Raw genomic sequence first — 16197 nt, 5'->3', positions numbered from 1 at the left:
GTTGTGAAGGTCAGATAGGCAGTCGCTCCATGTAGTACACAGGTATTATTTATTAATAATAATGTCAACCATTTTTATGTTTCTGTGTCAATCGTATGTATCTATCTATACACTTGACAATTAAAAACACGACTAAAACAAACATACTGTTATACAAGTGGAAATAAAACTTTATTACCAACAAAACTAATAAACCAAAAGCGTGCCTTGGATATGCCTCCAAGACTGTTAAGTGTTTAAATGTATTTTAAACACAAAACCTATTCCAGTCTATATTATAAACAATATACTATAATGACTGTACTATTCAGCTTTGGAACCGAAATATTCTGCCACGATATAAATTCACACCCGCACTTTAATTTTATAGTCCATGAAATTATTATGACTCATTAAATTCAGATATAATGATTTGGATTCACTATTTTGGGTTGAAATTCATTCAGAGCCAATAACGAACAGTTACGAGTGAACAGTTTCAACATTTAAATTCCGAGTTCATCCAAATCAATGGAGCAATTTTCGCGCTACGCGTTCTATTTCATTCTTTTATTTGCACAGAACCCTTTTTTGGATGATTACAGTTCTGGTTTCTGACAGCCAGTTGAAAAGAGCATGATGTCAGTACAACACTTTGAAAGTTTATGCAAAGTTAATTGTGTTTACCGTTATTTCAGCTTTTTCATTTAGGTACAATGCTATAATAATGTACAAGAAATGTTCGATATATTCGGAGTCACCGTTGTTATATTGATTTGAGTCATAAGAACAACCCAACTAGCACACAAGCGCTATAACAAGCTGTACAATGGCCGGTTAAAGGATTTTTATAACGCCTTAGGCTCCTTAGTAAGAAGTATAGTGGTTCTATAAGCGGCTACAGATCTCTTGTAGCGTCAAATAGGCCCATACTGTCCAGCTTATAGCTCGACATTGGATCTACAGTGGTCGTAAATAGTAATTACAATAGTACGTAGTATAGTAGTAATACAGGAGCGCTAAAATAAGATGAAGGTGGTATAATCGCGCTACAAGAGCTTTGTCGCAGCTTCGTGGCGCTTACCAGCTGTTGTACAGAGGTGGTTAGCGCCACGAGCGTTCGAAAAAGCTCTTGCAGCGCGATTATACCACCTTTACCTTATTTTAGCGCTACTGTGTAACGGTTATAAATGCTAACGCTCTAAATTAGTAATATTGTCGGTTTATTATGGTGTAAACTAAATATATTTTTTTAAAATGAATCATCAGTGACAAATGAGGAGACATTTTATTTTTACGGATTGGATTATTAAAATAACAAGTAGTCTATCGCTTTTATTTCTTTGTGTACGTGATATGAAAGTGCGAGTTCAAGTTTGCTGTCAATATATATGTATATTATCGTCAATATTTTCATGCGCCCTCAAAATATTCAGTTTTAAGTGCAAAAATTATATAGATATGTGGATTTGGAAATTGTATTTTGAACATAAATAAGACTTTGAGGGTTACAGATAATTTAATTAGGGTTATAGGTAATAAAAAATGATTTTAATTATGTTAACGTTACCAGGCTATAGATTTATATGATCTTCAAAAGATCGTAATAACCTCAAAAAATATGTTTACCAAATGCTATAATGGCGTCTCGATCAAGCAGCTCTCAGTGTTGGTTACATCTGCTCTAGCGCCTTAAGCTGTACAAAGGCTCTAGTGTTTGCTGTTGTAGACCTCAAGGTTTTGCAGTTGTGGCATAGGAGTGCTTCAATATAACTGTTTTGGTCGCACACCAGCATTTTACTCGTACTTTTAGGGGTCAGTCGTTGAATATTAAAATAGTTTGAAAATCTTTTTTATTTTATTTTATTTTATTTTATTTTATTTTATTTTATTTTATTTTATTTTATTTTATTTTATTTTATTTTATTTTATTTTATTTTATTTTATTTTATTTTATTTTATTTTATTTTATTTTATTTTATTTTATTTTATTTTATTTTATTTTATTTTATTTTATTTTATTTTATTTTATTTTATTTTATTTTATTTTATTTTATTTTATTTTATTTTATTTTATTTTATTTTATTTTATTTTATTTTATTTTATTTTATTTTATTTTATTTTATTTTATTTTATTTTATTTTATTTTATTTTATTTTATTTTATTTTATTTTATTTTATTTTATTTTATTTTATTTTATTTTATTTTATTTTATTTTATTTTATTTTATTTTATTTTATTTTATTTTATTTTATTTTATTTTATTTTATTTTATTTTATTTTATTTTATTTTATTTTATTTTATTTTATTTTATTTTATTTTATTTTATTTTATTTTATTTTATTTTATTTTATTTTATTTTATTTTATTTTATTTTATTTTATTTTATTTTATTTTATTTTATTTTATTTTATTTCATTTTTTTTTTTTTAATTTTTTTTTTTTTATTTTTTTTTATTTTTTTTTTATTTTTATTTTTTTTCTTTAAAAACAGTTGACAGACTGAACCACCACTGCACCTATGTAAATATATTATGATAATAATTTTAAGCTTTAGTATAAAGGTATATTACTCGGTTATAGCGCTTTAGGTGCTTAACATAATTCTGTAATCCCCATGGCTGTAAAAATGTTTCGAATGATACCTTATACATCTATTTGCCGTACAGAAGCCATATAAATATCTGATATAACGCTCAAGGAGCTATTAAAGACCTACGCAACTCTTTTATAGATGAGTAATACACTAGCCCTAAAAAAATCTGTTATAGAACCTAAGGCATTACAAAAAGCTTATTTACGCTCTTGAGCGCTATAAGCGCAACGCATAACTCCGTTTAAACTCCTTTATCTCCTAAAGTCCCCTTATACAGTTTACGGTGTTATAGAAGATTCCATTAACTCAGTTATACTTCCCTAGGCTGTCTAGCGATGCAATTACATGCTCATATATCACTATAAGTCATTAGTTTCCTACTAAACGGCTACTGTCCCGCCTAGCTGTTAAAGGGTTTTTTAAATAGCTAGTATACAACTTATAGAGAATTGTACAGCATTTGAACGACTCTTATGCAACTATCAGGCTGTATAACGACTGTATAAGCAGCTTGTGTGCTAGTTGGAAAGTAATCAATCCGAACATTATCAATTTTATTTTACACAACCCATTACAAATTAATGATAAAGTCGATAAAAATAACACTCTGTTTGTACTAAACTTTTCTAAAGGAAGACCGTGTGTTGATGACTCTTAAGATATAAAAGCTTTACAGGCATCGCCCCTAATTTTATTACACAATTACGATTTAGCGTATCACACGGACGTAGAGACGAAGCGAAGACTGAAATAATATCATTGACCTGTTGAACGACGCATTACACCGGCTATAAAGTACGGGTATTTATGAAGATTGCATAGATCACTGCTATTAACTTAAGAAAGCTTTCTGCGGTATTTTAGTTTATTGCACAAAAAATATAAGGAAGTTGGTGAGTATTACGAACTTTACGAGATAGGTAAAGTGATTGACTAAAGTGCTTCTTATACGTACTTTGTAAATGATTGATGCTGACCATCTAACTGCAAAAAGCTAACAAAAAAAGTAAACTTTTTGCTCGTTTACTCTGGCAAAATAGTCAGTTTGTGAACCAGGTAAATAGAGTCGACAATCAATATTTGCTTTGTCATTGTGATTTGGCTTTGAGCGATGCATTCTGCTTGGGATCGTTCCAAGCCTATTCACATAATGGAAAACACACAACAGATAGAAAGGTAAATGGGCTGTCCTTCCAAGCTGTCAAGTGGACATCTGTGTCACTTGTGTCGGAGTGGTACAAACCTGAAACAACTTGCCTATCTTACTGCTAACTACAGATTTACTTGTTCAACGAAGATAGCAATTACTCACACAAATTAATCATTACATATTCTGAATTATTATCTTTAGAAAAAAATAAAAAAATAACAGATCTTAGTGTTTTAATCCAACTATACTTTTAACGTTATCTTACCTCCTCAATCTAAAAGTAATTATAATTGTAAGAAGTCGTTATCGACTTACAGATTAAAGATTGTCAGATCAAATAAACGATACCAATATTAATTTATAAGAACGACGTCCGTTCAATGTTGTAATTAATAGACTCTGAAAACACAAAATGAGTAAAAGCTTAAAAGGTATGTTAATTTGTCTGAATTGGAATTTAATGAAGTTTTCTTGTTTAGACTCCTATTTGATAGAATAAATTCTTGACAATTTCTAAAAGCCATTAAAATTCTTAAGGTTTCCAGCTCATAATTTGAGTTTGTCCTTTTGTATAATTACATTTTTTGTTTCGTGACATTCTTTTATCTCGGACGCTAGGCATTATGAAGCATGGTTAAACAAAAGTGGCTTAAAATTTCCTGGCCAACTGCTTGAATTTTAACGAGTTAAGAGCCATGGTAATTATTATTACCCTACTTTCGGCAGGTTCGTTATTATTGGTACAGATTTTATGTCGTTAATAATGGGATTTATTTACGGATAAAGTTATGATAAAAACTAAGAATAAGATGTCGATTAAAATAATAAAAAAGTAACGTACAATTCCTCTTTAAGTCTATTAATATCTACTTAAATAAATAGCTGATAGGTTTGGGCCCTGGGACTAAATCAAACGAAATGTAATATTTTTAACGGAGATATTGCGTTATGGATTCCAAGTGGTTTTGAGAATTTCAAGCAGTGTGAACATTGAAATTTCAAAGCAATTTACGATGCAATCGTTTGAGCTTAGTGCAGCTTTTAATATTCATGGATTTCCGGTGACAATAGTAGTAAATGAAGATCGTTTCCAGAGTTATTAATAATATATATTATTATGTCCTATATCAAAACGACATACTTACTATCTTTGTAGGCAAGTCTTCGAAACATATAACGTGTTTTACGTTTTTTAAATCTTTATTGAAGTGTAATACTTACTGGCTTATCTGCTGGCAACGTTCGCAATTAATCAGTCTTAGCAAGTGGCGGATGTAAAAAGAAGTGTTGGATTACTCCCCGGCTAGCTCAATGCCACACAGTATCTAACAAACCATTTCGTTGGACTCGCGATAGAAGCGAGTAGATACGCTCTATATTTCTTCTCATCCCGGATCAGGATTTAGCTTCGTTTAACAGAAAGAACATTTTACGTCACGACGATACCGCCCGCGGCTACGTCATAATATTCCTCTTTTTGCCTCAGCAGAGAAAATAGCCGTGAAAATTGTGATTCTTGAAAAGTGGACGACGAAGTTATTATTAAATTTATTATACACAGGTTGAAGAAACGGTTCACAGAAACTCATTGTATTTTACAATTTACCTTGCAATGAAATGGCTAAATAGGTTGTACGTTCATGTAATGTTTCTGCGCTGTCAGTATTTTTTATTAAAACATGGCTGTAACACATAGCTAGACTATTGTATTGAAAAACGTATTAGTATTTATTTAGGTATATTGATGATTCTGCATTCTCTTTAACAAAAAATACTGAAAATGTGTTTGGCTAGTTACATTACAGCATTTAATTAAGTGTGTAATTCTTTTTGTACTTTCAATGCGTATTTTCATACGGACTTTTAGAAAACTTTGCCTATCGGACTTGGATCTTAGCCAATGTTTTTATAGCCATTGTTTCAGTTGATATGTTTTAATTATTGCAGTTTACTGAAACAAAGCATGACTATTTAAAAAAATGAATATACCTCTTACGTTTTATAGAACAATTACCTAAGGGAAAGAAAAGGGTTCCTTTCAAACTCTTTTAAGGTGCAGAACAAACTTTTCTCTTTGTAGTTTTAGTCTGATTCGGCAAAGATATTGAACATAACATATTGTTGTGGTCTGCAGGGATACAAAACAGACCTGTCTTAGTACAACCCGTCTAACTTTACAAAGACTATATTCTGTTCACCCGTCTGGTACGTGTATAAAGTTTCATCTAAGTTTTATTACTACTTTAAGTTTAAGGTTAAAACAGTCATTATAACTATAATTATTTGTATAGTGCTCTATAATTAATTTCCCGCTGTCATTCAGTAAACGTGAATTGTTGTTAGATTCTCTGATTTTCCTTTGAAAGTGGCAAACTTTACGGTTAGCCAAACTTTAATCCGCATTAAGCACCTCTTGAAAATTGCTTGAAGATTATAATATCCAACTAAGCGTTTACAGAATAATAATGTATTGTTTACTGTGACCGCATTGCTTTGTTAAATTTCACTTGATGTTTTAGCCTCTTAATATAATATTATGACATTCACTAACATTTTAATATTTTTACGTGCTTTGCATGAAATTTGTAAAAGTACTAAACTAAATTGAATATTTTTATATGTTTTTGCTCTTTAGTCGCAATAAAAGTTTAGTTGGTACTTATTTTAACTTTAATATCATTTATAAGAATGGATACGTACCTGTACTTAACCGAAAAACGCAGACAGACATTTAGATACTAATCAACGTAAAAGCAAACACTTAAAAACACAATTATTTGTTTTAAAAAATATGTGAAACATTTGTTATTAACTCTTACTGTAATGAAATATCTACACAGCAACGAGTAATGAGTAATGTTGAGAGCTTGAATGAAAAACATTCCAAAAGTCAATTTTATTAGAATTGTTTGCGCTACGTAATGTAAAAATATTTCACTTATTATGTAGCACAACATTAATTGAATATTTATATATTTCTGTAGAGAGAATGCTAATGAAAGAGCAAATGCTATTAATGATTCAGCAGGCACTCGAAGCGGCTGATTACCGGTTCCCGGTTTGACTCCCGATGGAGCTCACAGTCTAATACTATTAACTCCGCAAATCACCGCAACCTCCTTACAATATTGATGTAGGAGAACATCTAAAAACTTTACAGATAAAACCAATAATTGAAACGTAACGTAACATTATGTATTAAGCTTTTCTGAAACATATGTCAACTAGCTGCGGTGGAAGCGAGTATGAATATTGAATTAGTGTTTATGTTTATTTAAAGCCCAATTAAAATTAATTCGAAGCGTACTCCAGGAATAGGTTTATTACAATTTGATAATAAACATCAGAATGGCGGCAACCCGTGCGTGAAATGTTCTTAAATATTTGCATGTCTTAATTAATGCGTAATAGAATACGGAGATTTGCGTTCGCTTCAATCAAGTTAATTTAGTTTATTATTGCTGTAAGCTCTTTTATCGCACCTATGAAAATTCTCTTTTAATATTATGGAAATAAATATAAGTGAATGTATAGTGTACTTTCCTTATCTACTCAAATTATTTGCATATTTTTATTTTGATTGCTTGCTTCAGAATCAGACAGTCCATTAGAATTACCTTTACGAATAAAATATGAAGAATAAGCCATTAAGCACCTAGAGTGCTATGATAAAATTGGTAGAAATGAACACTAACTCGTAAAACTGAATACATATTCATCCTGTTAGGTGATATTTTTTTGTAAAAGTAGGTACCTACTACTGAATTAAGAAAAAAGTCAACAAATAGGCAGATAGATAGAAATTCCTCAAACGACGCCGACGCGGTGATTAACAAGTTTTTATGAGAGATACATTATATGACGACAAATATTTTGAAATCACGTCTTTTTCCCATTTTTTATATTCTGTAATGTAAGTGAATGAAAACTACAAAATGTTTTCCTCGTACACTGAGATAATAATCACAGAACTGAATTATGCCAATGCTAAATTCACTTCAAGGAAAGCCAGAGTAAGCTCCAGTATGATATGAGCCTCATTCCGTTGATAAATGATGAAAGACGTTGGTAAATGGACCTCGAATATTAAGAAAAGGCTTACACGTGTCTTTTGGTACTGAGAAATGGCTGGAATATTCCGTTCCATCACGCACTAAACCTCTTTACTGTTTTGGTCAGCATCCATGGGCTCACCTTATTCTTTATACCTACAATTTGTTTTTTGTAGGGCTACCTCATCTTCACGTAGTCTATTTTACCTAGACTGAAGGCTCCACGTAAATGAGAGTTTCTATACGTACTTTTTCACTTTTACCGTGTGGAAATTAAAACCAGGGCACAAAGCAATAGTTGCAAGGGAGTGGTAACCTTTACTGTGTTAACTATTTTTACAACAAACAAACAGAATTTTAAAATTCATTTAGAAACTAAAAAACGCAACCAGTTAATTAATATCGCTGCGAGTAAATAACTAAATAAACAAAAGACTGTCTGATGTTTCAATAAAATATGCTGATTTCTGCTTTCACTATTTGTTTTTCGCGTTGTACGAGTTTTTTAATTGGATATCGCAATGTTACAGTATACTTCGTGAAATAAACATTCAAGCCAAAAATATGTGATATTTAAATTCATTTATTTTCGGCATTGCAAAGTAAATAAAGTTAAATAATATACGAGGTGAAATGAAGACATGTTACCGATGTTATTCATGTGTGTACGGTGGATAACGATTATTGATTTACACAGACTTTGAATTCATTTTATTACTTTATAGAGTTATTGCGCCATTATCAGACTTAACACCTGTAAATCTAGGTTGCCTGTTTAGGGCAATAGCGGTACATTTCGGATTAGATGGTAAAAACATCATTGTCGCGTTAAAATATAAAAAAGAAACTGCATAATAGAAGCCTTGTTTAGCATATTTATTCTTACTTGACAGGTATTGTGAGAGATGATGTTGAAAACATAAATTATTCACGCAAATTGATATTGATAAAGGACTTTTCAGTTCTTTGCCTTTCTATTAGACCCATGTCATAAACGTAGACATGTCAAACAATACACACGGATGTTCTTACCGTTTCATTGATAGCGCCCATATCTCTGAAATTGTCATTAATTTTCCTTATTGAATATTTAATGGTTAGCAGACAACATATTGTAAAGCTTATGTTCATTATATATTCAAGATCGTCAAAAAGACACTACAATTTCCGTAAATGGCAAAATACTATTATTTATGTTTAAGGAGCTCAAAATTGCATCAATTTGATTTAAATATGTATCACGCAAAGATGCGGTTATCTATTAAATGTAATTTAAATTCATTTAGAGACTAGGAGAGCTTTGTGGTGTTTAAGCACGGCTGATTAAAGCCACCTTAAAACAGGAACAAACAAAGCCCCCACGTTATAAGTAACAGAATTAATCAATGTTTATTTATTATTCCTTTGTATTTCGAGGGTTTAAATGTACAATGCTATAACAACAACATTCAAATTATTAAATTATACAACAGTTTATTTTCAAGGTTGTAATCTTTATTCGCTTTTCTACTTAAATTAAAAATAACATAATTCTTTCAGTGGTTACACAACCTAAATTGTTTAGTAGTTTTTGTTTATGTTCCTAAATTTGATACCTACCATTGTAAATTGCTAGAGACCCTCCAGGCTTGTCTACAGGAAGTGAAATATTTACCTTCTCTGTAATAATTTAGACGACATAAGCCGTCCCTTTAGTAAAAGCTTTTGTTAATCGTGTTTACAAACATCAATATAGGCATTCTGCGAAATCCTACTGGTGTAAAATATCCAAAATTTATTTGGTGGATCGTGTTTAGAAACATAATTTTCAAGCTTCAGTTTTCTTATAAGTCTCCGTAACAAGTACTAAATGAATTTTCGCCTTTAATTGTAAGCTCACGTTACGGGTAGTATTAATTATAAGCGTTCCCTGTTGCTTTTGCAGTAAGACGTCGACGTTTCTTGTTAAATTTATAGCATTTATAAATTAGCCACATCGTGTGAACTCCTGCATCTTGGGGAACAGTTTGTGCTTACATTTACGCGCACGTCCCCCGCCGTGCCAGGCTCTATTGTTTGCGCAACCATTGTCCTGTGAATGGTAAAAAAATACAGCCTCATTTTTAAAATAAACGAAATGGCTTTCATCGCTATACCAGTATGTAGAAATAAAAAAAACATGACATTATTTTATTGTCATCTAAAATAACTCAAAATGATCGACTAACAACTAAAACATATCATAGACAGTTGGTACAGGTTTAAAATGAAACTTACGGGGTCTCTCAATGTAGCAATGTGACAATTCAAAACTTTAATCAATTTTCAATTTTTGATTGCTCTCTTCGAGGCATTATGCCACAGGTGCATCACATTCAATGAAATCACTTATTAATTAAATTAAAATGTTTGCCTATAATGCTATTTAGTGCACTTTGATGGCGTTAGCAATTACTTTGAATAATGTTAATAAACGAACAATGAGGCTGTTTACACATTCTCATTAATGAAACAATATTTCCCTATTAAAGTAATTTTATAAATTGATGTTCAATTAATTAATTCGTAGATACTGTGCAGGTATGGCAACCTAGAGGGTAATTAATTAATTATACTGCATATAATGGCTCAAATTATACATATCTACTTCAAGTACTTAACCAGGCCTGAAATGTGTTGCAACTCTTTCTTACCGTCTTATGCCCGGTTTCTGGGAACTTTTAGCGGTAGTTTATCTATCCAATAGCGTTTTTTTAATATGAGTTTTAACGGTATTGAATAGATTAGATTAGTCAAAGAAAATATAATATAGTATTGTAGAGATTTTCAATCACAACATATAGGTGTGTGGTCATATATTTACTTAAAAATAAATAACGATTACGCCCACAGCATGTGACTTTCATAAATAAATGTGTTTACTCCACTCTATTTAATACGACGTCGTATCATAAGCGTTACAAAGTATTAGACATTGACATAAAGACATTTTGGCACGTGGAATCACTTGATATAGTGGCAGTGCGCGTCTACGTTACGTATTATTGCGTAAGTCTATTGAACCTATTGTGCGGATGTAGCTTTGCGTAAATCAATATACGTTATTTACGAGTACATACGTTAAACAAAAAAAATACTAGGAAGGTACTCATATCTAGTACTCCGCAAAGCCCATATTTTGTACAAAGAAAAATCTTGTATGAAAAATAATGTTTTAAAACATATTTAGGACGCAAAATATTCATAAATATTCGTACTTTTGAAACAAAAGTCAGTGTTTTGGCGAGCTAAACAATGTCAAGAATGTCGCGATTTTCTTCCGTGTTTATCTTTAAAAAGCTTTTTATTGTGCCCACTTAAAATAGATGTGTGTCCCGAAGTGGTCGGTCACGCGCATATTTGTGGTCTATAAATAGCTCTATCACTTGGCAAATGTCCTGGCGATCCCCGCGCGGCGCCTGCGCAATACGCGCGAAATGTCGCATGCTCGTGCGCCCGCGCCGACCGCGCCGTGCCCCGACTCTCCCGACACTCGCTCCGTTATTTATTTTCAGCCTCTAACATAAAGATTGACGCGTAAATTGTAACTATTATCGATTGTTTATATTAAATCTGTTAGCATACGCGCTCGTATATCTGCTATAGTGGTAAATATTCAAAGATCGTTAGTTACGTAGAGTGCACGTCAGCGCTACGTCGCGTCCGTTTGCTCTTCGCCTACAAAATGAATATTTAACCAATACGCCTAACAGCATTCGATTAAATACAAACTTAACGTATTTTAGTTTGTTTGGTCCATTTGGAACATGTTTTGTCATCAGTTTGGTTGCCCTGCGGGTGATTTCAATTAATATTGACAAAACCGTGTTTAGAGAGACCACTTGCTCTCGTACATTGAATGGATTGTTTTGGAAATACATAATTGAAGAGATATAAACTATTGATGGCAGTGGTTGAACTTACTAGCTTCTATTAATTAATTACGTATAAAGTAATTTATGTGATATAACTTTGCGGTTGATGTAGCAGTCTAGTATTTATATCTGTATATTATGTACCTGTAGAGTTTAGGTATAATGGATTACATAATTAACCCACTTGCTCTTTATCTCACCCGCATTAATCACTAGAGATTAATATAACACACGGTTTTTTAAGTTTTTTAAGTGCGCAGTGGCCTCCAAAAAGATGCTTATACCACAATTTTGCGGTACTAATTTCAGAAGTACAAACTAGAGGTTTTGATAGACTATTTTGAGTAGGAGAGTAAGCCGATTGTAATTTTCAATTATTTTCAATTAGCTCGTCCAGTCGTAATCTCCGGTCTATTGTAGTTATCACATTATTAGGTTCAAATGAGTTCGACCCGTAAAGGTAATAAGGACAATGTTCTAATCACTTTTGTAATAATACTTTAGAACTCGACCTCATAACTATTGGTAGCCCGAAGCGGTGCTTGTTACAACAACTAACATAGCCATGTTATATTATTGTTTTCCTTACCTACTTTGTAGCTGTGTTGGTGCAAATATTCATACTGCCGTGGTACTGACGAACAAGTTTATCCTTGTTAAAAACAGTAACTAATTTACTGACATTTTTTACCTTTTATTTGTTAGGAACAACTATTATATTCTGGGTACGTTACCGGTCGATGGTGAGGAGAAATACTACGAAACGTGACGCACTCCCTTTTAAAGATATTGAAAATTTTTAATTATTAAGTATACATTAATTCTGGTTTTTATTACTGTATAATAAGTTATATTATTTTTGTTAGTCGTTCCGGGACATTAAGCGTACCTATCAAACTCTCTTAAACAATAGGTTTAAGAGAGTAGGGTAAATAGGTGATGTTGTAGAAATAACTACTAAAACATTTTACATATTGCAAACTAGCTGTATTTTAGTATTTCAATGTTTAACTTTGTAGTGCGATACTCATGAACTGAAAGCTAGAGGGTATCGATAACTAATGGGTTTTCATAGCTGTTGCTACAAATTGGGTGAGTTCTCGTTATTAATTCAGTTATAAGTTTGAAATCAATTACGTTACCGAAAACGTACACAGGTACTTTTGATAAATAAGTGCATTTATAACGTGGGTCGTGTCTATGCATTTATTAACTTTTATTGTCGCAAGTGTGATCGTGTTTTAACGACAGTTCTCACGGGGGTCAAGATACTAATATTATGCAGACAATAAAGTTCAAGTCGTAACTCAGAACATTCTGTATACTGCACTAACATAACTCCACCCTGTGTATGCATGCTTTTTATAGGGTTATTTCTCTTATCAAATAATGAATGAATAACTAAACGTTTCATCAAGAAACATACTTAAATTATGAATTAAAGATTTTGAGACTAGCTAATAACACTGTTTTGTTATAAAACATGTAGTAACATTCCTGGCTTACATTTGCGTACAATTTAAGGTAGTTCAAATAAAAAAGTTATATATTATTGGTGATATAACTAGATATCCTCATTATGTTTTCCAAAAATCTTATATTGTACACGTATTTTTAAATTTAATTACCAAGCTTTTGACCGGCGGATAAAACCCACTACCCTCTTTTAAAAATGGGGTGAATAACTCGATAGTAATTATTTTTATTTACTTAAGTAAGAGCTGAATGGCGGTTGAATTTCAAACATTTTTAATTATCATTTCCTAGAAGCAAGGATGCTTACAGCTGTTTGGCTTTACTTTGAACCTACTTACTTCTTTCAAGCGTTTTTTTCCGTCAGTATTTAAGTAAAATCACTTGATTCTGGCAATATTTAATTATAAACTTTAATATTACTAGAAATGTAGAATTAATTTACGTTACAAATAATTTCGAAGCTTTTTCTGTAAACAGTAAGTTTCAAGTTTTACGTCAACGTAGGTTTTATTCGAGATTCTTGTACTTATAATAGATCCACGTGGCGTTCTCCGGGGATTAGTTATTATTTCTGTCTCAACAATGTCTGCTCTTACATATTATGTATAGCAAGAATATAAACATAGGTACGCTTATTAAATAACGCTGATGAACGACGTTGTAAAATGAAATTGATTAGATTTTAGTGAAAACTGGTATAGTTCGGATGCGACAACTAAAAAATCAACCGCATTGAAAAATATACAAAATTATACTAGGCAGTATTATAAAACTACATATTATATTAGTGTATTTTTTTATTGATTCAAAACTTAGAGCTACATAAGCCTTCAGACCTTCAGCTACTTTTAATTTTGTATAAATTTAAGTATTATGTGGAATCTAAATTCCTTTTAATTTCCTGAGTAAAGCTTGTACTTATACTACAAAATTAGGTTTCTTCAAAGCTCTGAGATAAAACGGGTAACTAAGGTTGAAATCTTGTCATAGCCAAGATTTCTCGCTTGTGAGTTAAAAAGTTGATACAACCAACGTAAAGTTTGTAAGTTTAAACTTTTGTTAAGTAATTCAGGGACACCTTTTTATGCTAACTTTTTAGGCAAGAGATTGTCCGGAAGTTTAGCCGCAAAGATTAAAACTCAAAATTATGTTACAAAGTTAGAAAGTTTATTAACATTAGTCTAGATAACGTCAAAGATAGCGCGTTGTGTGCTATTTTTATCACTGCAAACTTAGAAGCTATATGTTTTTCATGAAATTTCACTGGGACCTTAGTTATTTAGCCACATTAGTCACGAAATTTCTAAAAGTATACTTACCTAATCGTTTTCCTCGAAATTTTCTGTCAAAATATAACTAATGCGGAGACCGTGCTATCTTAAATATCTTTATGAAAAACGCACACAGTGTGATAAGTTTAATACTGAAAAATCGATCGAAAATAATTTAAATTTGAATGATTTATGCGTCCACGTGCATAGGTCAAGTTTCGTCAAGGTGACAAGCTGGCGAGAGAGTAGTGAGCGCGGGTCTCGTGCAGGCGTGCCTGAGTGACTCTGGAAGCATTTCTATTTCGGCACGAATGTCGCGACAGCGGCGCTCTCCGAGACGCGGCGGCACGCGGCGGCAGCGGCGCTCGCGCATACATTTGTACGCTCCTTAGTTTACGCGTATGTTCCCCGTACGGAACACGTTTAACCTCATCGGCTGTGACCGCGCAATGTTTGGTGTTTCCTGCTGACCGTGACTATCGCCGTGTAGTGTAAAATAATGACAATTACGTATCAACCTCAAAGTGAAGTGTCGATCTCTGAAACAAAGTGGCAGATAAACGGATCCTATGTATTTTATGCGCTGAGAGGACTTTATGGTCCACTTTAATCAACGTAACTTATTTAAGAGTGCCTGAATACAAAAACGTTTAAACTGATCCTTTTAAAGTATGACTTGACCATTACCAACAAAAAATTGCCTTAAAAATATTTAGTTTTCTAATTGGAAAGCAATAACTGTGTAATTATGTCATTATTACTTCAATAAAATATTTCTATGGTGAAGGCCAAAAACTTCGTCACATGTAATGACTCATACTGTGTGATTGTAGTTCACAGTCTATACTTATGTCTGTAACCGTAGCGTTTCAATTATTTAATTAGTTAGTACAATGGGAACAATTATTATGTTAATTATAGCTTGGTGACGATACAAAAACGTTTCGCAGGATACAAACCGGCTTTAGCTGCATTTTATATAGGTAACGTTAATAAATAAGTACACGATAACTGTGGAACAATTGAATAATATCCAATAATAAAGGGGATTTGTTATTGGTTTAGCGTCAGACTGAATAAAAAGGGTACTTGTATGTCAATATTCGCCATAGCATGCCCGCATTGATGTGTGCGCGCAGTTAATGTATCTACATGTGTGATGCAGATACCGTTGTTTGCTCAGTGATAATGATGCCGCGAGGACCCTGCGCGCGCATGCCGCTCACTCTACTCACATTCTTTGCATAATCTCGACCACGTGTTTACTTGGAGGCAGTGAGTCCATAAAAAAAACAGTGACGTTATTCTGTTTATGTAGTATGTAGAGCAGCTTCTCGGTGAAGTTGACAGTGAAAAGTGCGCGTGGTTGGTGTATACCGTGCGTGTTTGAGTGTCGGTGCGCCGATATGTTGTTGCATGGTAGCGGGGCAGCGAGAGGGGCTGTACAACGGAGACGCTCAGGTCCCTGCGTAGTTCCATGCTGTCCTGGGGCAGGGCCGGGGGCTCCGCAGGCAGCTCGAAACCCATGCCTGGCCTCACGTGCCACCAGGTTCAGGCTTATTCAAGTGGCGAAGAAGCCGGCAGCGACTGCGAAACACAAGGCCCGTTGCTCGCGGGCGCCTCCGCCGTGGCTCGAAGACGACACGCCATAAGATTCAAAAGAAAATCTAAAATAACCTTCAGAGTTATCAGGTCTGTTGTGTTTATATTTATTGCATAAAAAACTAAGCCAGATTTTAATACTCTGGTGGAAATTATTGCGAAAAGTATAACTTTA

At 32.7% G+C, this 16197-nt stretch overlaps 1 protein-coding gene across 6 annotated transcripts in view; it reads left to right on the top strand.

Moving 5' to 3' along the window:
• rdgA (retinal degeneration A) overlaps nucleotides 1-16197 on the top strand; it is a 117556-nt gene that overhangs the window by 49409 nt on the left and 51950 nt on the right. Inside the window, exon 1 of one of the 6 annotated variants that reach the window (XM_076116893.1) lies at nucleotides 14739-16112. The exons of the other annotated variants lie outside the window; for them this stretch is intronic. Within the exon in view, the coding sequence (XP_075973008.1) occupies nucleotides 15898-16112 (215 nt within the window). The 5' untranslated portion in view covers nucleotides 14739-15897. Of the gene's footprint in view, nucleotides 1-14738; nucleotides 16113-16197 lie in introns of those variants that run through there. 6 annotated transcript variants of the gene reach the window in all.

The sequence above is a fragment of the Anticarsia gemmatalis genome, chromosome 7 (genome assembly GCF_050436995.1).
Source record: "Anticarsia gemmatalis isolate Benzon Research Colony breed Stoneville strain chromosome 7, ilAntGemm2 primary, whole genome shotgun sequence".
Taxonomy (NCBI): Eukaryota; Metazoa; Arthropoda; class Insecta; order Lepidoptera; family Erebidae; genus Anticarsia; species Anticarsia gemmatalis.
This window is presented reverse-complemented; position numbering and strand designations above follow the sequence as displayed.